This window comes from Copidosoma floridanum, unplaced genomic scaffold (assembly GCF_036245765.1).
Source record: "Copidosoma floridanum isolate Cflo_tuat_1 unplaced genomic scaffold, Cflo_Japanese_pri ptg000004l, whole genome shotgun sequence".
NCBI classification, from domain to species: domain Eukaryota; kingdom Metazoa; phylum Arthropoda; class Insecta; order Hymenoptera; family Encyrtidae; genus Copidosoma; species Copidosoma floridanum.
Genome location: NW_028321881.1, coordinates 34530567 through 34553374, shown reverse-complemented (window position 1 = coordinate 34553374; position 22808 = coordinate 34530567). Strand labels below are relative to the sequence as shown.

The 22808-nt window shown below is 37.4% G+C and overlaps 1 protein-coding gene across 1 annotated transcript in view; it reads right to left on the bottom strand.

Annotated features, from left to right (window-relative positions):
- RyR (Ryanodine receptor) overlaps positions 1–22808 on the bottom strand; it is a 1110242-nt gene that overhangs the window by 418784 nt on the left and 668650 nt on the right. Inside the window, exon 32 of the mRNA XM_089598062.1 lies at positions 15138–15149. Within this exon, the coding sequence (XP_089454188.1) occupies positions 15138–15149 (12 nt within the window). The remainder of the gene's footprint in view (positions 1–15137; positions 15150–22808) is intronic.

Genomic DNA, 22808 nt, shown 5'->3' with positions numbered 1-22808 from the left:
TGGATCAAACCCCCCTTTATTTCAAAAAGTAAAGAAAGTAGGAGATCACCCCTTTAGATACCTAGACAATCTAACCTTCTGTACAGTGGTGGAAAACGTCCCGGATACAGAGACAATTGACGCGCTCTACGAGCGGGGATACATTGATCCAATAATGATGAATCACGAAGTGAGGGCGGTCGGAAATGCCATGCTTTCTAGAAAAAGGAAAGTATCGGTCATGCGCATGTACGTGAAAAAACACTTCGATGACAGGGCGTTAAGGACAGATATCAAGATATGCTTAAAATCACTCCAGGGATTAGTGAAAAGTAATAGTTTGAAAAACATTGGAATAATAAGGGATCTCGCGATTCTAGACATAAACCAATGGATGTATTTGATCAAGCAGCTAGAGGAAATTTTCAAGGAAATGAATATTATAATTACTTTGTACACAAACACGCTTGTTGTGCCACCGGTAGATCAACGATTCAAAGTTATTAAAGAGTACCATGAGTCAACGGTGGGAGGACATAGGGGGATCAACAAAACTTATAATAGGATAGCAAAGGATTTTTACTGGAGAAACATGAGACCCGAAGTTAGGCAATTTGTGGCGGGATGCGAATCGTGCCAAACGAAAAAACTGGTAAGAGTAAAAACCAAACAGGCGATGCTTATTACTGACACACCGAGCAGACCATTTGAGAAAATTTCAATGGATTTTTATGGACCAATAAATAAGCCTTCAGACCATGGTAATACGCATATATTGTCAATCCAGGACTGGCTGACAAAATACATAGTATTAGCGCCGGTACAGCGAGCAACGACGCAAGAGACGGTAAAAGCTCTCTTAAACTACTTTATGGCATATTTTGGAGCCCCAGAAAAATTATTATCAGATAGGGGGACACACTTTATGAACAGAACAATGGAAGAGTTCGCAAGATTGTTCAAAATTGATAAAATCGGCAGCACAGCATTCCACCCACAGAGTAATGGAGCAATAGAAAGAATGCACCATGTGCTATGCGAGTATCTCAAGGCGTACGTCGACAAAAACGAAAAATGGGATGAATTAATACCTTTATGCATGTTCGCATATAATACATCCGAGCATGAGAGCACGGGGTACACTCCGTACGAGTTACTTTTCGGACAGAGAGCACGTATCCCTTTGAGCTTTAAAAGGGTAGAAACAGACCAAACGTATAGCAAATCCTTTGAGCAAATCACGGATACCCTCACACAAATGCGAACAATAGCAGCGCTGAAACAGGTACAAAGCAAGTATAGATCCAAATATTACTACGACAGGAAACTTAACACCAAATTTTTTATGGAAGGAGAAATGGCGTACATATTAAAAGAGCCATCGAAACGCAAATATGATTCGCTATACGAGGGCCCGTATGAAATTACAGGTATCAATTATATTAACAAAAACGTAAAATTACAGAGAGGTGACAAAATAAGAGTATCGCATGTAGATAAGATCAAAAAAGCATGCATGGTAAAGGCACCGCCAGAAAATGCGAACAGGGTGAAGAACACGGAAGTTCGGAATTAAATATTTGACTTCACTTAAATTTTCGCGGCCCCCGGACGCGGCGCGAAAATATTTCAGGGAAAAAGGGATCAAGTAGGCTTACGATAAAGTTTTAGCGGCCTTTAAACGCGCGTGAAAATTTAAGTGGGAAATAGGAAAGGTAGGGGTTAGATCAACAAATATACAGGCAATGATACAAGCATCCATTGAGGAATCAATAAACAGATAGTGTAGGGCATCAGTATGCCTAAATACGCAAGCTGAACCAAAGTAGGGCGTATGGCGCTACCTCATAAAAATCGATGACTAATGTAATAAATACAAAAAAAAAAAGAAAAAAAAAAAAAACAAATTGTATCAAACTAAAGCAAGTATTTCAATAAAGTAAGGAATGGAATTTTTTTTTACCAATTATGCACGCTATTGCATGTCAAATGCAGAAGACACATATAGATGTGTGAATATGAAAAATTGTACATCATGAATGATGAAGCATGCTAATAAACTAATGTGCGTGTTTCGTTAAAATTAAGGTATGAATCATTACGAACCAAAAATGAAAACAAAACTGAATTTTTTTTCAAAACTAGAAGATATGTTGTATAACAGAACGACGTCAAAAAAAAACAACAGATTGGCAATACAATAAAACTCTGAGGCCGTTGGTTTCAATAAAGTTTTTATTCTTCTACGTTTCATTTTATTTTATTTTTATTTTATTTTTTTTTACGGAACCATTCAAGCATCTTCCCGCCTCCGTCCCCGCCCACGGGACCGACGCGGTAGAGCTATTGGATTTGCGGGTCCCGGCGTCGGCACTGCACCGAGAATGCCGCGGCAGCTCGCGCAAGAAGGGGGTGCCACAGCCTCCCTACTGACAACAAAGAGCCCACCGTCAGCAGGCTGGACCTATATAAAAAAAAAAAAAAAAAAAAAGTCAATGTATGCCGATAGGAAATCAACAATTAATAACATACAAGAAGACAACACTCACGCGTATGCAGGGCCGCTCTTCCAGGGGAAATCCCCCGGGATCGTCTGCCACTACATCAATAACCAACGCGAGGAATGTCCCATGGCACGGACAACCCAGGGCCGAGGCATAGGACGCCCCTGACTCCAAGACGTCACAGCGGGTACGGACTATTCGACCGGGGGTAAGCAAAAGCGAACCCCGGGGGCAGTCCTGGAAAATTGCGACGAACAACTGCCCGGAAGGACAGTAGACGTCGCAACAGATGACTCCCCCACGATACTTGTACCTCTGCACTGGCAGTGGTACAGCGTTGGTCGGCCACCCGGACTGACGCAAAGGACGAGGGATGCCGAAGAACTCGAAAAGGTCCACGACCAGCCGCATCCCCAACTGCAATACAAAAGTGAGAGAAAATCAGGAAGATCACAAGACGCACCCAAAAAAAAAAAAAAAAAAGAGAGGAAAAAAAGAAGAGAGAGAAAATAAACAATGAGTTATATCAAACAGGATACTTACCGCCCCGCGGGTCGGGCAGTTAATGGGGGCAAACGCAGTTTTCCCCTCAACCACCACAAGCTGGGCCCCGCGGACGTGCCCGACGGACGGCACCCGTCGGCAAATATACAACACTACGGACTAAAGGATAAAAACAAGGAAGTTACATACGGTCACGCACAAGGTAATTGGACCAGAAGAAAAAAAAAGAGACACTTACATGATTGCACTGGAGGCACAACAATGCCTCCTCCAGTGTGGCCCCATCCAGGAGGGCACACATGCTCCCATCTGTGGCCTTGAACCCAGGCTGACGCAGGCCATCGCGAGTCAAACTCGCGAAATCTCTAAGCCGGCTCATAAAACCCGTTAAATCACAGTTAAAAGACGACATTATAGATAAGAAAGAATGAATCAAATGATACAAGCAAAAATTGAAACCGGCGGACGACGAGGACTTTTCGGGAGAAAGATCCAGAGAGCACTGAGGAAAAGTCTGGAGGACTCAATGCAATAAGGGCGTCTTTCTGTTATACACAACGCACAGAGTCATATAATACGAATGAGCAAACAGGGCACAATAATCGGCTCGCGTCAACTATAAATGCCAATACATGCTTTCTCTCGCTCCGAACACGTGTGCAGCAATGTTGCACAGTTCACTTTCTTTAGGAAAGGACGTCTAGGCTTGTATTTTATGAGTTTACTAAGAATCGCAACTATTTGATACTAAGAAAGAAGTGTTCAAAACACTTCAATGAACCAAAAAAAAACAACCTTTTTTTCCTTCCCTTTTTTTTAGCAAAAGTACTGTAAAAAAATGTTGGGACAAACAGCCTCATATAACTCGAATTAACGAATACTTGTTTACCGTTCCCAACCGTATAACAATGTTAATAATTACTTCGCTATGTATGTATTTTTTCTTGATTTTTTAAGCTGCGCAACAAACCACGATATGTAAAGGTAGAGCTATACTCCCAACTTGACCCGCAGTATACAACTCGTTCACGCAATAAGATTATAGCTTAAGCTTTTGTCATTGCCTGTACAAAAACGTTAGGCTTCACAAGGGAAATTAGGAACCGCATACGGGCGCCACTCATAACTAAACTCTTTTTAGTAATCCAAAAAAAGGGGGAAGCACAAGAACCAAAAAAAGAGAAGTACCCACCCTTTTTTTTGTTTTAGGGCGGAATCCACACAAGGAAAAAAACAAATAGGAGAAGTAGAATTAATAAAAAAAAATCCAGAAATAATAGTGGAAAACCTGGGTCCTGTCCAGTCGGCCACAGCAACGTGGAAAGTTATATGGTACGTAGATTGGAGCCAGCTGATCGAGGAGGCGGGACAATTTTTACGAGCGCAGAGGCAGGCCAGCTGGAAATGCACAGTAACATTAAGAAAGAAGGACGAATGTACAGAGCGAATAAATCGGGCCACTGAGGAAGTTCTGCAAACAAGGAAAAAAGTGCAAGAAGCCTACAGAGCAGTGGTGGGCCAAGGAATATATAGTCACACCACGAATGTGCAAATAATTCAAGGTCAATTAACAGGTGCGGAAAAGGAGAAAATACAAGAATTAATAATTTCAAAACCTCTTACTACAATAGACACAAACAAATATTTAACGGAACATATAACGATCTCAACGTTTGGGAATCACGAAGAAGAAATACAGAAAATGAGAAAATTCGAAGAAGAAGCAGGGAAAATAAAGGAAGAAGGACTAACAATAGCCGCAGACTGGATAACAGGAATGGACAAAGTATCAAACATGGTAAAAGAATTTAAAAAAATAGCCAAAGAACTCGCAACAAAATTTAGAAAGGCAGCTGATATAGTATATTTAGCGAGCCGTGGCGTAATACACCTACCGGAGGAAACATTAATAGCCATATCGGAGGCCAAGATTTTGGCAGGACAGTTAAGATCGGACCTCAAGTTTCCAGGGGAGGAAAGCGCTACAACAGAGGAAGAAATCGGGGAAACTGTGGAGGCAGCAACCATAGCATTTAACGGAAAAATTATATATTATATAGAGATACCCCTGGTGACAAAAGAGGATTTTGATCTCCTCAGAATATCCCCGTTACCGGTGGAACAGGAATGGTTTAATGCAACAGACATCATGGCATACTTACAGCCAACATATGAATATGTAGCAATCAGCGCAAGCGCAAAGAGTTTCGCACCAGTGTCGCCAGAAACTGTTCAAAAATGCAAAAAAATAGGACGAAAACGCATTTGCACACTGTTGGAACCGGCTTATGAGATAGAAGAAGACCACCCGTGCGAAATAAAATTAATCCTGGATTATCCAATAAAATATCCAGAGGAATGCCCGATAATATTGGCCAAATTAAGAGGTACTTATTGGACACGCCTACATGCGAAGAACCAGCATGCTTTCAGCACTACGGGAGAGGAGAAAATACATGTGCAATGCAAGCAAACGGAGCACAAAACGTTAAAAGTTACAGACGCAGGAGTGATAAATTTATCAGAAGATTGCACGACTCAAGCATCAGAAACAAGACTGAGTCCGGGATCAGAAGAGGGCAAGAGCCAAATAATGAAGTTTAATGACTTGAACCTGATTATAGGGAAAATAATACAGGGTATAAAAGGGATAAAAGGGGGCAAGTTACGAGAGCTAATGAGTATAATAATAAAAAGGGATGGGTTACAGGACCTCAGCAATCAAGAGCACGGGGCTGAGGAAAACCTAAAAACTAGCACAAAATTAATGGACATAATCCAACGCGTGCGCGAACTCTTGCAAACACAAAGCGAATTATCCGATTGGAAGGAGTACGCGTGGGCGGCAGCAGAAATAACTTTAGGCTTAGCAGCAGGATCATTCGGATTCCTAAAATGGGGGGGCCCCTTGATATTAAATCTGGCTAGAATGTTTGCAGGTAGACAACGCAGAGACAACGCAGAAAGGGAAGGGACTGCAGCGACAAGTCCCTCAGCGCCTCAGCCGACATCCTTCGACATGCAGAAGAGGACACCGAGACACCTAGCTAACATCCCGGTAACCATCACGAGAGCATCCTCCACGGGTTTTGGGTCCACATAAAACATACGACGTAACAAGTGATCCGTACTACCAAAAAAAGAGAAAATAACAAAATTAAGGAGGCTTGGGCGTTTGGTGTCGTATCTATTGAAGGGCCCCTGTGGGGTACTTGTCATACAAATGATTCTTTGTAATATTTTTTTTATAATCATTTTGATTATACACATGTGTGAACAAAATAGCAATAATACGCGGAAAAGTCATTGGGAAAATCAATATTAAAAAATTTATTAGTTTTCCCGAGGTACCTTGTGTAAAGACGACGGCCCTGCCACGATAAAGCTGACAACACTGTACTCTCTTGCTCTCATCTGCTATTATTTACCTATACTTGTGTTAGACTTAAATTTTCATGCTTGTATATTTATGAATGTACAGCGCATGCGCACTTACAGTACCTGAACAAAACAATTTTCATGTTCGATTTTTTCCTCGCTATTTTCTCAAAATTTAACGTATTGATCCTATTCTTTTTTTTAAATAATAGATTCTTTATACTTTCAAGTACATGTACCAATTTAATGTGTGGGCCCACAGCTTTTTATTGCGGTACGGTAGTCTATTGAATTTCGGGTTCCGTAAGGTTGCGTGTTAAAATGACGAATTTACACAAGCGATTTTCTCGAAAATAAATGTGTTGACCTACCTATTTTATTTTCCTAAAAAAATCTAGCAAACTTTATCTATATAATCTCTGAATTTCAGACCTAGCCAACATTTAATTCAAAATCGCCCAAGCCTCCTTAAGGGACACGAAATAACAAGTAAAATATAGGGAAAAAGCATTGTAATAATAATGATAACAATAATAATTAAAATTATGTAATAATGATACAGTATAGTTATATAGACACTAAGGTTATAGTAATAATAAAAAAAAAAAAAAAAAAAAAAAAAACAACAAATACCATTTTAACAATAAAAAAAATAAGAATGAGCACCAGGAGTCGCTCGACTATATCGGAGGGCGCAGTCCGAAAGATGAAACTATTAAACTAGGAAAGAATTTTTTTTTAAGTATGTAGTGTCGAAAAAACCACTGTAAGTAAAAAAAAACTAATAGTTGTAGCGATAATAATAATAACAATAATAATAATAATAATAATAATAATAGTAGTAATGTTATAAGTATAATAACAACAAATACCATTTTAACAATGAAGAAATGAGAATGAGCGCCGGGAGTCGCTCGGCTATACCGAGGGGCGCAGTCCGTAGGACAATAAAATTTTTTTTCCTTCTAATGATAAGGCTGTACGAAATTATTATATTTTTTTTCTTCTCTCTTTTTTGATAAATAAGCGCAAGTAAAAGTATAAAAAAAGAAAAAAAAAAAAAAATGAAAAAAACCACATTGTAAAGCCACACTTAATGTAAAGTAGTCGTAAACAGAAGCCCGCTTCGCGGCAATTTCATATATAATTGTATGTAAGGCAAAGCGCATACAAAAACAATATTGTTATACACTCAGCACACGATGAGAGGAGACTGAATGATTGTGAGAGGAAAAAATTTTAATGTAAAGGGAACAGTGGTTCTCTAAAAGAATGGAAGAATGAGTGTAGGATACTAAACTACATTAACAACACAAACAACAGAATACAATACAGCACACACACGCACACTCGCAACAAATCCACAGGCTCAGTACCGCCAACATCGGAAAGCCAGCGTCGTCGAGGGCGACGACGTCGCGGCCTCGGACGTATTACGTACGATATGCTAGGCATATCATACTAACTTCCCCTGGTGACCACGAAGCTGCCCTATCAAGAGGGTACCGACGGGAGGGGAACGAGGTAATATAAGGCCCGGCAAGCTTCAAAATCAGGAGAACGAAGGGAATACTCGGACAGACAGGCAAAACGAAGGGAGTACTCGGGCAGACAGGGAGAGCGAAGAGAACACTCGGAGAGATCGGGCAATTAATCGGGAACACACACACGCGTCTTTGCCTTATAATAAAGTATCTTGAATAAAGGTCTTTAAGGTTCCAAGGTTTTGATCGTTCTCGCGAAGCACCTCCTTACCTTTCGGTTTACCCACGTAACAATCTATTCTTTCATTGATAAATCTCCTACACGCACTTACCTTAATACTCTATAAGTCTTGTTTTAAAGTGCTTAAAAAACGTGCGTTAATTGATTTTTGTGATATTTACATGTTTAAAATTTGCTGTTGTTTAGTTTTGTTCATGAATTAAAACTAGTACAAGTTTATCTATATGTAATGAATTGCCAAGAAAATATAAGCCCTCTCTTTTATTGAGACCTATTATTTAATCGATAAATCTCCTACACACACACTTACCTTAGTTCTCTATGTTTTTTTCTCTAAAGTGTTTGAAAAATCTTTTTCACATTTTAATAATAGGGTTAAACTCATAAAATAGATTAAGAATCTTAAAATACATGAAAATTATATATTTTTTTTTTTGGGTCTTTCCCCTATTCACCAACATTTCGTTAGAATCAGTCATAAATAGTTTAGAAAAAGGTGCTTACAAATCCACAGATTATCAAAAATTTTATATCAGAAAGTCGTAGAATGTACAACATTTTTGTTTAACAAAGTTGACTTCACCTTTTATAAAAAATTTTTTAGACAGAATTTTGGTAGCCCACTGGGTTCTCCTATCTCTCCATTATTCGCTGATTTAGTTTAACAAGATCTTGAGACAGGAGCCTTGTGCTTGTTAAAAATAAATTATGATTGCATTCCCTCTTCATATAAAAGATATGTCAACGGCACTCTCATATGTGTACACAAAGATCAGTTACAATTACTTTTACAGATTTTTAATAAATAAGACAATCACGTAAAATTCACTTGCAAAGTGAAAAAAACAAACTCTATACATTTCTTAGACATTACAATTACACATAAAAACTTAAAAATAACCACTAATCGGTGTGGTAAGCCGGCTTCGTAAGTAATTCATTTTAATTCTAATTTTCCCCGATCGTTAAAACTCAATGCGGTGTACGGTATGGTTGATCAAGCCATTCTTTCATCTGATAAATCTTGCCACATGAAGGACATTCTTATGGCTAAGAGAATCTTACGCCATAAGAAATATACTAAACTTTTTATACAAAAGTTTATTAAGAAAAGACTTCACCAAATAAAAGGTACTAATAATAATAAATACAATCTACTTTATGACAATCTACATGCTAAAATAAAAGCTTCTATTTTTAACTACCCATTATTTTTTAAGTTTTGTTCAAAAACTTTGAAAAAACTAAAAACAAAATTTTACCCTATTATTCAAAATAAATTGGACAGTGTGATGATTCTTAGAAAAGATAAAATTTAAAAGCTTGATTAAACCATCGTCGTGTATCGTTTTGCTTGCGATTCTTGCGCTGCATCATACGTAGGTGAGACAAAGAGAGCATTGAAAAAACGCCTGAATGAACACAAAAGTACAAAGAAAGATGAATTTGTTGTCACTTTACACATGGAAAAATTTAACTATAATTATAATTTTTCTAAAACCAAAATCCCCGATTATATAAAAAATAGACAGACAAAATTAATATTGCAAATGATAATAACACACTCTACTAAACACACAATAAATAAAGAAGAGGACACCTTATTTCTCACTAACATATATAAAGATTGTATAAGTTATCCCTTTTAACTCTTTATTGTACATATGTGCACACATTATCTACATTCGCAAGAAGCGTACATTTATTGTTTATATTTATATATGAAAATACATACATGTTTGACACTTACGTTTTTTATTTAAGGCGACCAACAGTCTGTAACGATAATCATAACGATATAGACGTAAGTATTTATTTAGTTTTTAAAAGTAGTTTTATTACAATTTATATTAGACTTATAACATATTATTATTTATTGAATTCATGCTAATATTTGTTAATCATGGCCCTACAATGTTATTTACGTAAATTGTTGTATTTTTTATGCACTTATCCTCAAGTTATCATGGAAATAATTGAGAACAGAGCGCCATGTTTAACTAGCAACATAACAAATCTTTCATATTTAAATGGCAACGTATATTAGAAAATTGATTAATAATGCAATGAATTTTATATACTTGTGATAAAAAGTAGGTATTAACATTTATTTTATTTAGTACAATATTATTTCGTACTCTTATTTTTATTAATATTTTAAAGTTCTTTTTATGTTTGGTATTTGTCAAGCTATGCGTTGTGATAAACTTAGTAAACAAAGCGTTCAAGATGTCACTTACGTTAGTGAAATATACATCCTATATCATTCAATACTTTAAAAAATGATGAACCTCGAGAGTTTATAATTTGTGATCTGTCTTGTGAAACAGTCAAGCAGTACATTGTATTGAAACCAAGTGATTACTTTCACCGATGGATTTTTTATTTAATTTTTAAAAGGAGTATGCACCAATCAAGTTATTGATAGAAATGAAATTAGTGAAACGCCTAAAACTATAGCTTTATATTACATTTATTCGAAAGATCTACAGGAATACTCTGGGTATTTTTTTTTTTTAACTTCAACAACTCTTTTAGCTGAGTCAGGTGCAAATAAATTCATGATCATGAAATTAGGAGGTTGGAGATCGTCTAAAGATGCACAGAATAGATTTATTTATACTTTGTGATGTATTTTGTTTTAGATTTAAATAAATAATTACGTAAATATTTGTAGGTCACATTAGAATTACTGACAAAAGTCAACAGAAAATTTTAAAGCCATAACTAATCAGGCTACAGATGATGCTTAAGTCCAAACACGACCGTCAACTCTCCTTGACTGCTTGGTCATTGATGCCTTATTCTACAACTGGAAAAAAAGCTAATTTGGGTGAGTAAGAACTCACAAGTTGTAGCTAAACATTTTATAACAAAGCCACTAATTGAAATAGCTTTGAAGAAGAGAAAATTAGGGTGAACCAGGTCATACGAAGAGTAGGATTACAGGAGATGAAACTACTTTAGGTAGACACACCATCCAACCTAAATTAATTTTAAGAGAAGAAAATACAAAAGATCTTACCAAGAGTAAGATAACAAGAGATAAAACTATTTTAGGTAAATACACCATCCAACCTAAATCAGTTTCTCGAGAAGAAAATATTTATATCGTTAATTTAGTATCCCATTCACAAGATGAAAATTATAAAAAAAATTTATTTAAGAAGAAGTTCATGCAATAAATGTAAACATAGTGTTTCTAATGAAAATATAACCAACAATTTCCATAGTTGTAACGATTCAAAAAAAAAGGCTTTCGTTTGTACCACAAAAATAATGGTCCTTTATATATTTTCAAACCCTGATTTTAAAAAATATCATAATAAAACTACAACTATATTTGTCACACGTGCAATGATATCTGAATTGAATTGTGTCTATGTAAAAATTTTTTTTGTTTTAATTGTTGTAGGGGGAAAACTTTTTTAGATACTAATGCAACAATATTAAGCGTTTTGGCATCGATATTGAAGTGAGAAGTGCCTTATCCTGATCGAGGTATAAAGAAAAATCCAGTTCCAATAATAAGCAGTATGGATTTAAATAAAATTAGCACAAATGTATTGCACAGATTTAAGTTTATAAAATTAGCAAAAATTTAATGTGATTGTTAATGGCATGTTAATTATTGTGATTTTTAATGGTATGTTACTTAATGTGACCAAAATAATAATCTTTTTCTGTTTTGTTTGGTATTTTTATCATTCAATCTCATACATTGAAGTTTATCATTGATAATTTTAATATCATGAGGGCTAAGCGGAAGAAAGAATACTTTAAAATGTGAAGGGGGGGGCAAACAGGGTGACTTTTTTGAAGATATGTAGGATATTTTTTCATTGTCAGAAAAAGTTACAGAGGGCCAACACTGATAAATACCATGGCTGATGCATAGTAACGTTTTTGTTTTTGGCCAAAAAATTTTGAACCAACAATGACAAGTGAGCTGGTGCATCATCATTTCAGAAAAACTATAAATAGTCTATCTACAATTTCTGACGTTTCCTTTGTATTGCTTCTTGTAACAGGTGCATAACTTCCAGATGATACTCCTTATTGACTAAGGGGAGGTACCTCTCATTCGAAAACGAATATTTTTAAGATCAGTATTGACAGATTCTTAAAATGTTTACTGTACTCGTATAATTTATTGTTGATTACAGTATGAAGAATTGTGAGTTGTTCTTGAAAATGCCAGATACTAAATAATGCATTTTATGTAATTATTTAGTGCAAGATGATAAAAAAATTTAGTTTTATGAGATCAAAAGAAACATTTAAGACTTTTTATTTTTGACTTTAACTGACTAAGTAATAAGCTAGTAAAAATGGTTACAAGAAAAATTTTAACGCTGAAAACTGAAATTCGCATTTTTTTTCTTCCTCAATGTTACTGCATACTTCCAGTTAGCTTGCCTCTGTACCCGTAAAAACTGTCTTGACTTCTCGATTAGCTGGCTCCAATCAACATACCATATCACTTTCCACGTTAAAGTGGCTGGCTGGATTGGGTCCAGGTTTTCAACTATTATCAATGGATTTTTTTTTAATTAGCTTTACCTTCCCCTTTTGTTTTCTTCCCATGTGGTTTCCACCCTACAACAAAAAAAAAGGATACTTTTCTTCATCACTCTTACGCTCCCCCTCTTTGCAAATTACTCCATAAACCATTTACAGAGAAAGAGAGGAGAAAAAAAGTTCAACCATGAGCTTGACCTGTGTGCGCGGCTCCTAATTATCCTTTTGAAGCCTACGATCTCATACAGGTTATGACAGTAGCCGAAGCAATAATTTTACTACATGAGAAGGTTAAATATTACATGTCAAGTCAGGAGTATAGCTCTACTCTTACATACCGTGGTTCTTATGCACTGCTTAAGAACTATATACTGTATGATGAATAAATGTAAATGATTATTGTACTGTTAAAGCCAAAGAACAAATAAGTTCTAGTTGATTTTGATCATACAAAGCTGTTTACATTTGATATTGTTACAAGACTTTTGCAAAGAAATGAAAAAGGAGAGGAAAAAAAAAAATTTTTTTTTTTCATTCTTCTGAGAAAACGTATTTAGCTGATTTCTTCTCTCTTAAATAGGTACGGTTCGTTGTAAATACTCAAAATACTATCCTAGTTAGCATTTTCTTATGTGCGCCGTGCGACATTTATGCAAACGTGTTCGAAGGAAGTGTACACGTGTATTGACATTTATAGGTAACACAAGCCGATTGTTGTATCCACTTCACCCAATCGTATCGTATGACGCTGTATATCTTTCATAACAGAAAGGCGTACGTCGTGCTGCGGGACTATTTTGGTCGTGTTACCCCCCTTCCTTTCTTAGTTTCTTTATCATTGCTCACCCTGGCTCTGTTGTGTTGCGTTCTCTGGACTTCTCTCCAGTGCTCTTTGATTCTTTTGTTCGTCAAGTATTTGGCGTCCGTCAGTTTCAGCCCTTGCTTATTCCGTTCAACACACTTTTTTTTAGCGTTACCCTCCTTTTATTATTTCTCTCTTTTATATACAATGTCACCCTTATTCGCATATGGGTCCAGTTTTGTAAGCCGATTGCGAGACTTCGTGAGCTTACCTCACGACAATACGCATAGCCTGGGGTTTGTGGCTGGAGATGGCAGCATATGCACTGTCTTGGACAGTGCCGTGATGGAGGAGGCGTCAGTGTGCCGTGAATATACCCATATAAGTACTTCTCAGTTTCCTTTGTATTAATTAGTTCCTGTATATAACTGTATGTTTGCCTTTCTCCTTCAGTCTATTGTGTTATACATCTATTGATAGGTGCCATCAACCGGATACCCTGAGGGGCCCAGCTTGTGATCGTTGAGAGGCAGACAGCGATGGCTCTAATTGTCTGCCCGACTTATGGAGTGGTAGGTATCCTGTTTGATACATCTAATTATTATTTTTTTTTTCCATGTCTCCTGATCTTCCTGCTTTTTTGTATCAAAGTTGGGGACGTGGTTGGTCGTAGATCCTTACGAATTTTTCGGCCTCCCTTATCCACTGTGTCAGTCTAGATAATCGTCCAACGCTTTGCCTCTGCCGGTGCAGAGGTATAAGTATCGTGAGGGCTTCACGTGCTGCAACGTCTACTGCCTGTCCAGGCAGTTGTTTGTGGTGGTACTCCAGGACTGCCCCCGGGGTGACCCTTTGCCTCTCTTGGGCCGTGTCATCCAAACCTGATATTATTTCCTGGAGTCTGGAACATTTTATGCCGTGACTTTGTGCTGTGCGTGCAATGGCACTTTCCTTGCCCTGGTGGTTTATGTGGTGGCAGAAGATCCCAGCAGATTTCCCTTGGGTGGCCCTGCATCCACGTGAGTACTGTTATTTTCATACGTTGTTAATTTTCCATCAGCTTACATTGATTTTCTTGTTAGTTCTTAGGGTTTTCTTTTTGTAATCCAGCCCGCTGACGGTGGACTATTCGTTGTTAGTAGAGAGGCTGCGGCGCCCTAATGTTGCTTGAGCTGCCGCGGTATCCTCGGTGCCCAGCTGACTTCATCCGAACTGGACCACATCCAGCCTATGAAAGGCGTGCTGGGGGCTACTATCGCGCGTCGGTCCCATGGGTGGGGACGAAGACGGGAGGATGCTTGAATGGGTAAATATAAAAGAAAAAGAAAAAAATTTTTTTTAAATAACGACAAAAGTTGCGTATACATGTAAAAAAAAAAAAGAAATACACCCCTTCGTTAAAAAAATGAAAGAAAAAAATTCACTGAAATTAATGGCTCCTGAGTTTTATTGTACCACCTCTCCACTTTTTTTTGCGCCGTTCTGTTACATAACTTATTTTTTGGTTTCGAGAAAATAAAATTTAGTTCTATTTAATTTATATTGCGATTACTCATACATTAGTTTTGATAAGACACTTGCATTAGTTTGTAAGCATATTTCTTCTTTAACGTTGTACACATTTTAGTATTTATACATTCATAAATGTATCTAATGACAATTTTACTCTGAAAAGTCATTAGTTTGCAATAATGTACGTATTTGTTATAAGACTCTTGTGTTACTTTATTGAAATGCTTGAATTAATTTGATACAATCTACTATTTGTTGTGTATGATACCGCACTAGTGTGTACCCAGAAAAAAAGCAGTTAAAGAAGGGGTTTTTTTTTCCTTTACATGTATGCAAAATGATCTACTACTATGCAGATGACTCTTCGAGTATTAGAGGATACACAGTTCCTTGCTTCTTCTACTTGCTTCTATAATACTTCCTATCTATTCCCTATTTTCTACTTATATTTTCGAGCGCATCCAGACGCTGCAAAAATTTTGTCCTAAGCTTCATTGATCTCTTCTTTCTATTATATTTTTACGCCACGCCAGGGGGCTACAAAAATTTAAAGAAGAGTTAAATGTTCAAATCTGTACCTTCATGTCCCTCACCCAGCTCGCATTCTCTGGCAGTGCCTTTACCATACATGCTTTTGTGATTTTTTATACGTGGAATACTCTTATTTCGTCACCCCTATGTAGTTTTACGTTTTTGGTGATATAATCAATACCTGTTGTTTTATACGGGCCCTCGTATTGCGCATCATATTTACTTTTTGATGGCTCTTTCAGCACATAAACCATGTCTCCCTCCAAGAAATATCTTGTATTCAGTTGGTGGTCGTAGTAATACTTCGATCGGTATTTCGTCTGAACTTGGTTCATTGCTGGGATTATTCTCATTTCTGTCAGGGTCTCAACTAACTCGTTGGAATATTCGTTTGAAGTTTGACCCCTGCATAGCAGTTTGATACTATATGTGTTCTAGATCTTTGTCAAAAAACTGTTTCATTCGGTAAGTATCCATGGGAGTGCCTCAGTCCAATAGCAAATGTTCCAACAGCCCGAAGTACGCTATAAATCTATTTGTAATCGTTCTTACTGTTTCTTCGGCTGTTGCTCTTTTAATTAGTGCGAGGACGATAAATTTTGTTAGCCACTCTTGCAAAGATAGTATGTGTGTGTACTGATTTGCTGAGGGCTTACTGATGGGCCCAAAGAAGTCTACAGAAATCTTTTTGAACGGTCTATTGAGTGTGTCAGTGATAAGCATGGCTTGCTTCGTTTCCATTCGGACGAGTTTTTTCGTTTAGCATAATGTGCATCCCAGGATGACCTGTCTCAGATCTGGGCGCATGTTCCTCCAGAAGAAGTCTTTGACGATCCTGTCATATATCTTATTTGTTTTCCTATGTTCACCTATTGCCACTTCGTGGTGTTCTCTAATGATTTTAAGTCTTTGATCTGCTGGTGGGATTAGCAGAGTGTTCGTGTGAAGTACTGCTGCTAGTTTACTATCTTTGAATATTTTTTCAAAGTTATTAACAAAGTACCCCCACTGGGTCACATTGAGGATCGTTAGGTCTCTAACAATATCAATTGTTTTTATTTCATTTTTTACTACTATCTCTTTAAGGGCCTTCATACATTTTTAATTTTGATTTTAGACTAGTTCCTCAAAAATACTGCTTTACATACACGTGCATGATTTTTATTCTCCTTGCACTTATTATTTTAGTTACTCCTACGCATCTTTTTTGGTTGTTCATGCGTGTCAGATTAATGTATCCCCTCTTGTGCAGCGCATCTATGACCTCAGTGTTGGGTACTGCTTCTGTTTTTGTCATTAACGCAAGATTGTCTAGGTATCTGAATGGAAGGCCCTTAATTCTGTTTAGTTTTTGTAGTAGCAGTGAGTCTTCCCCCTTTTTTGGTGCCCATGGTGGCCTTTCTTTTGGTAGGCGTGTTCTGCACACTCTATATTTTTCCATGGATGGTGAGTGTATGACTGTGTTGGCTTGTTTTCGCTCTCTGTTTCGCATAGCACATCATTCAACTCATTGGCTTGCTCTCTTTCTTCCTCTACTGCACTTTTATAGCTGTCATTATCGCTGCTCTTTTGCTGTCCATTCTCTTCCCATTTTTCGTATGTTTACTTGTATCTGCTGCTTTTCCGGTAGGATCTTGCTCCTTTTCTGAATGACTTCAGTCCTCCTCTCCCAGCTTGTCTCTGTCTATTCTCTTGTCTAGTTGAGACCCATATGCCTACGCTCCTCACTTTCCTTAATACTGCTACGATTTCTTCGTGGGATCTCTACCCCTGACTCAAGTTCTGTAGTTATCGCTCCAGAAACTTGTATGAGAGGCGTGTAATGTGCATTTTCACCTACACCTTCTAGATCAACGGCCAAATTTACCGTCTGCAGTAGCAATGTAATAAGTGTAAATATAATTTTCATAGGTGTGTAACCTCGGTAAACTAAAGTTACTAACAATTTTTCTTTTCCGCTTGCTTCCTCGGAATTTTCCATGTTGACTTAAAAGTACTTTCAAGCAACGTGCATCTGAAAAAACATGAATCACCTGCAAACTCAGTTCGTAGCTGCAGCACATTGACCAACTATGATTCATGCAAATGCACATTGGCCTATGCTGACCAGAATCGAAAAGCAAATAGAATAATAAAATATTTTGCAATGCAGAGAAACAAAACAACTTTAAAAACTAATAGAGGCAAAAAATCCAACTGGGAACAGTTGAACTGGGGTGCAATATTAAATGCTGGCACAACTTGATACGATGTTAAAAATTAAAATAACGTAATACTTATAGACAAATAATGATACATACTATACTTCTAGCAAAACAACATCATCAAATTCTTATTTGATTTTTATGAATTCATAACTCGCCGAGCTATCCTTTTTTCTATTACGTTTCCAAATTTTTTGATATACCACCCGTAATAGCCTAAATTTTTGAACTCGTTAAGCATGTAAGAGAAAACGAGAAAACCGAGCTGATCATTAATAGTAGCTCTTTCCCCTTTTCTTGACTCATATGTGTCGAGAGAGAGTCTGTGCGGCTGCTCCAATATAAGTGACGGAATTTCTAAGTCCCCAAAGCACCACTTGCCGACTTTCTCTCCAATGACTAGAAGTAAAAAACATATTAACTAAATTTCTACCGAAATTCTGAATTATTTTTGCAACATTGTAATCAGTCAACACAACCTGTAAGTTTAATTATGTTAACTCACGAAAAACGAAGTACTCCTACTGTTACCAATATCATTACTCTCATAATTATAATTACTATTACTATAGTTATTATTATTTCCCCTATTAATATTACCATCATACTATTAAACAAATGTTATCACTCTAAGTTATTATAACAATGGTCATCGTTATTTCTATACAAGTATTGGTTGATATACCGTAATATACCGATCGTTTATTCACTCCAGCAATAATTGAAATATTAATCGATTTTCTCTGCCTTTTCTGCAACAAGTTAAGTTGAATAAAGGAACGGTATCTGACATTAGTAAGTACAAGTAATACTCTGTCTTAATATTAATATTAAGTTAAATTAAGGTTTTAAAAATTTTGGGTGTAAAGAAGAAAGGAAGGGTATAAGTAAGTGAATTGCCTTCTCTTCTCTTGACGCACTGAGAAAAATGAGCTGGATGTGGGATGTGCCAATTTTTAATTGCCTGACAAAATGTTTCTGCGTCGTCTCAAACCAGCGCGTCACAGAGGTCCGCTACTACTTATAGTCAATTTATAGTGGGGATGTATCAATGGGTACTTCAAAAATCCCTCAGTATATCTTCAATGGCACGTATCAAATGGGGTTAGAGGAGACTTGCTCACAGTTCGTTTTCTCCCAAAAACGAAAATTGCACTTCGTTTGACTGTGAAAGAGTATCCCAGCTTGGGCTACTACATGACAGCGGTGCCAAGCCAAAGCGTCGGCTGGTACTTAGTGTAAGGTGTATAACACAGAACGGCTTCGTTACCATATGTGCGTTCCTTATACAGACGCTACTATAACAGTGAGTTATTCGTAACTACAGTTGAGTGAGCGCATTATATACGTTCTCTTAATCTCATTAGTAGAAGCAGTAGCAGCCAAAGTAATAGCAGTAGTGGCAATGGTAGCAACAAAAACAAAAAGTGTTAACCGTAGTGATGCAGCTTATCAAAAAAAATGCATGAACTTCACGCGTCTTTCTCTCTCTTTCTCTCTCTCTCTCTCTCTCTCTCTCTCTCTCTCTCTCTCTCTCTCCCTCTTTCTTACTTACATAACCAAATCATACCTTGACACTTGCAGCAACGTCGTGAAATGTCTTAACAACTGCTTGCGATCGTTCACGGTGTGCGCAGTTGCGCACGACTACTTGCGAGCGCTAGTGATACGTAGTATAGGCTTTCATATGCGTACAACTTCTCGCAAGCGCTCGCATCTTACAGCCTGCACAGCGTGGCTACTGGCAAGCACTTGCGTCGTTAGTATATGCTTGCAAGCGCTTGCATCTTGGAGCCTGCAGTGCCCGACTATTATGCGAGCGCCAGCATATGCTGTTCCATGCTCAGAATGTCCCCACTCTGCCTTCATAGTATACATTTTGTAGATAGGGGTAAATGTACCCATTACCGTATAGTTTTGCACCGACTTTTTTTGTATATCTTACTACATTATTGTTTACTGTCAAATATCGATTCAAAACGTTTTAAATCGTTATTTTTGGTTCCTTGCGCGTAAGAAAACTTTTTTTTACCATACTACCGTACCAAAATAATCTTATAACTAAAAAATAATTAAAAAATCGTGCTTCTAATTACCGTACAACTGATCCTATCACCCCACTTCATCTATCATACGTGTTCCTATTACTGTACACCAATTATCGCTTGATGACAAATACGAGTATAACTTCAATTCCAACGTATAACGGCATGTATAGTTGACTGTTTATGTTGGTGTATCCATTACTATCAAAAAATCAAAGAAAGTGGAGGATAAAAAATCGAAGGCTGAACAAAAATTAAAGACGCAAGTGTGTGATTCTCAAGTAACTAAGAAAAAAACCAGAATGAAAATCGTGATTCTGAAAAAATGTTTGTATTAATTATTTTTGTTGTGAAATTTCAAGGCCTTACAAAATTTAGTTGTTCTCATTATTTTTTGTATTGTTTGAAGTTCAAACCTTCTTTGCATGTAGCATAAAATAACTAATTCGTATTAGTTATTTGCAAGTTTTGTTCTTTGATAGGTTTCATTAAAGGCTTACGATATCGTATCAGTGTTAAATATTTTATATTATAATAGAGAAATAAAAGTTTAGTGAGGTAGCTTTTTACTTAAATAATAATGAATAAAACCGTAAAATAAGAATAAGTAAGATCAAATATACACATAACAAAAAACTAGAATTGAGGTGATACTCGTATTTGTCATCAAGCGGTGATTGGTTGTGACCAACTAGCCTCTCGTATTTAAATTAATAAATTAACTTATTTTTAATACTGGGTGAAGCAATGTATGATTGGTGGTCTTTATTTATATCTTTTATTTATAGGTAAAAATATTTTTTGTTCTCATTTTATGTTGATAGCTAATGCTGTGCTTGCTACTAATTATGTTTTAAATAGGTCCACGCAGGGCGAAGAGCAGGTAGATCGCTACGCGCAGCGCAATGCATGCGGGGCGTCAATGCATGGCCCATCACCGCAAGTTATCAATCGGCTCATAGGAAATGGGATTCGACAGCGCCTACCGCAAGCAGTCCAACAGCACCACCCAAGCACGGCGAGCGCACGACAAAAGGCATTCTACCTTCGGTACTGGCTTGGTCAAGACACTTGATCTTTCTGGTGCCAACGGGGAATCTGCAATACATTTGTGTCGCACTTCAACGCACCAAGGCACTTAGCTTCAATGCTTGATTAAGAGTAGCTTAAATGCACCGCTATAAATTGCTTCAATGCATCGCGTTGGTTATTATTTCAAATGTATTATAATGTTGGCTAAAGCTCATATTTGTCTTTGCTTAAGCGCTTACTTTTTCTTTTTTGCTATTAGCTCACTTTTGTACGCCCTTATTTAAATATTATGCTTTGCTTGATGTAGTGATTTGTATGCATTATTAAAAGATATGTATTGTTAAGTTCGCTACATTAAAGCCTTGGTACCTAAACAAATTCCCACCTTGTTTGTTTCCTTGAATTTGGCGTCTTTGCATGCAAGTATTATTTTATTTTTAGCTTTCGTCGAACGTCTAGGGAATCATCGGATGGCGGTGGAACTCTCTTTCGCTTGTTTCAGTTTTGCAATAACGCCAAGGTCGTAAGTACGAGGACGGGAATATCATATCATTCCGGGCCTCCTCGATCTATGGCTTAGCCACAGTGACGAGTGCCCATTCCTCATCCTTTATCCTCTCAAATCATTTAGTATTCCATTTGGCTGAGGAGAAGGATATCTGTACAGTGCGTGCTAGTATTTTATAAGTACGTAGACAATTCAAAATATATGTAATTACGACATCCATCGCTTCATCGCACGCATGTAGAGAAATTTTTCTCCCACGCCATCTTTACTCTCCCTTCTAGGCAAAGTCTTACATTATTTGTTTTATTCGTTCTTAAAGAACATCGTGACGTGAGAAGGAACGTCACATGGTGTACGGTAATAGGAACATGTACGATAGATGGGGTGTGGTAATAGGATCAGCTGTACGGTAATTAGGAGTATGATATTTTATTCATCGATTAGTTATAAAACTATTTTGGTACGATTCAACGGTAAAAAAAATTTTATACGTGCAAGGAACCCAAAACAACGATTTAAATCGTTTAAAAATAAAATTTGACAGTAAACAATTATGTAGTAAAATATACAAAAAAAAGTCGGTGCAAAACTGTACGGTTATAAGTACGTTTACCCCTAGTTTCTTGTGACTTGTACGACGCCTAGTGTGCCCCTGCGTTCCCCTTATGCGCGCTTTCTCGTGCTTCGGCACGAAACATTCGAGAAAGGAGCTGTGCCACAGATGGCAGACCTTTTATTAGATTTGCTTGATTAAAAGGTTCTAAGCGCTCAGAGTGTTACTAACGCCTTTAGCCTGAGCCCACGTTTTGCTCCAAGTGGTCCAAATGTACCAACTGCATGCTCATAACCAGGGCACCCAAAAAAGCCGTAAGAGAGCCAGCTATAAATTATCTCATAATATTATAATATAAATTATTACCCTCTTATCTGTAAATAATTTACTAATACTAGATGAAAAGTTAATCAGGCACTACTACGATTTTTTTTGATAACCTGAGCCAAGAGCACTTGGAGCGCGGCACAGACCTAAATTATTTACAGATAAGAGAGTAGATAATTTGTATTATCATATTATAAGATAATTTGTAGCTGGCTCTCTTACGGCTTTTTTGGGTGACCTGGTTATGAGCATACAATTAATGCGTTTGGAGCACTTGAAGCAAAAATGCGGGCTCAGGATAAAGGTGTTAGGAACCCTCCAAGCGCTTGGAACCTCCTAATCGAACAAATCTATTGAAAAGTCTGCCGTCAGTGGCGCAGCTCTTTTCTTGAATGTTTCGTGGTGGAACGCGAAAAAGCGCGAACAAAGGAAAGGCGGGGGGACGTTAGACGTCGCACAAGTCACAAGAAGCTATCCACAAAATGTATACTGTGCAGGCAGAGTGGGGAAATTCTGAGCATGGGGCAGCATATGCTGGCGCTTGCATAGTAGTTGGGCACTGCAGGCTGCAAGATGCGAGCATTTGCAAGTAGCCGCGCTGTGCACGCTACGAGATGCGAGCACTTGCGAGCAGTTGTACGCACATGAGAGCATATATTACGCGACACTAGCGCTCGCAAGTC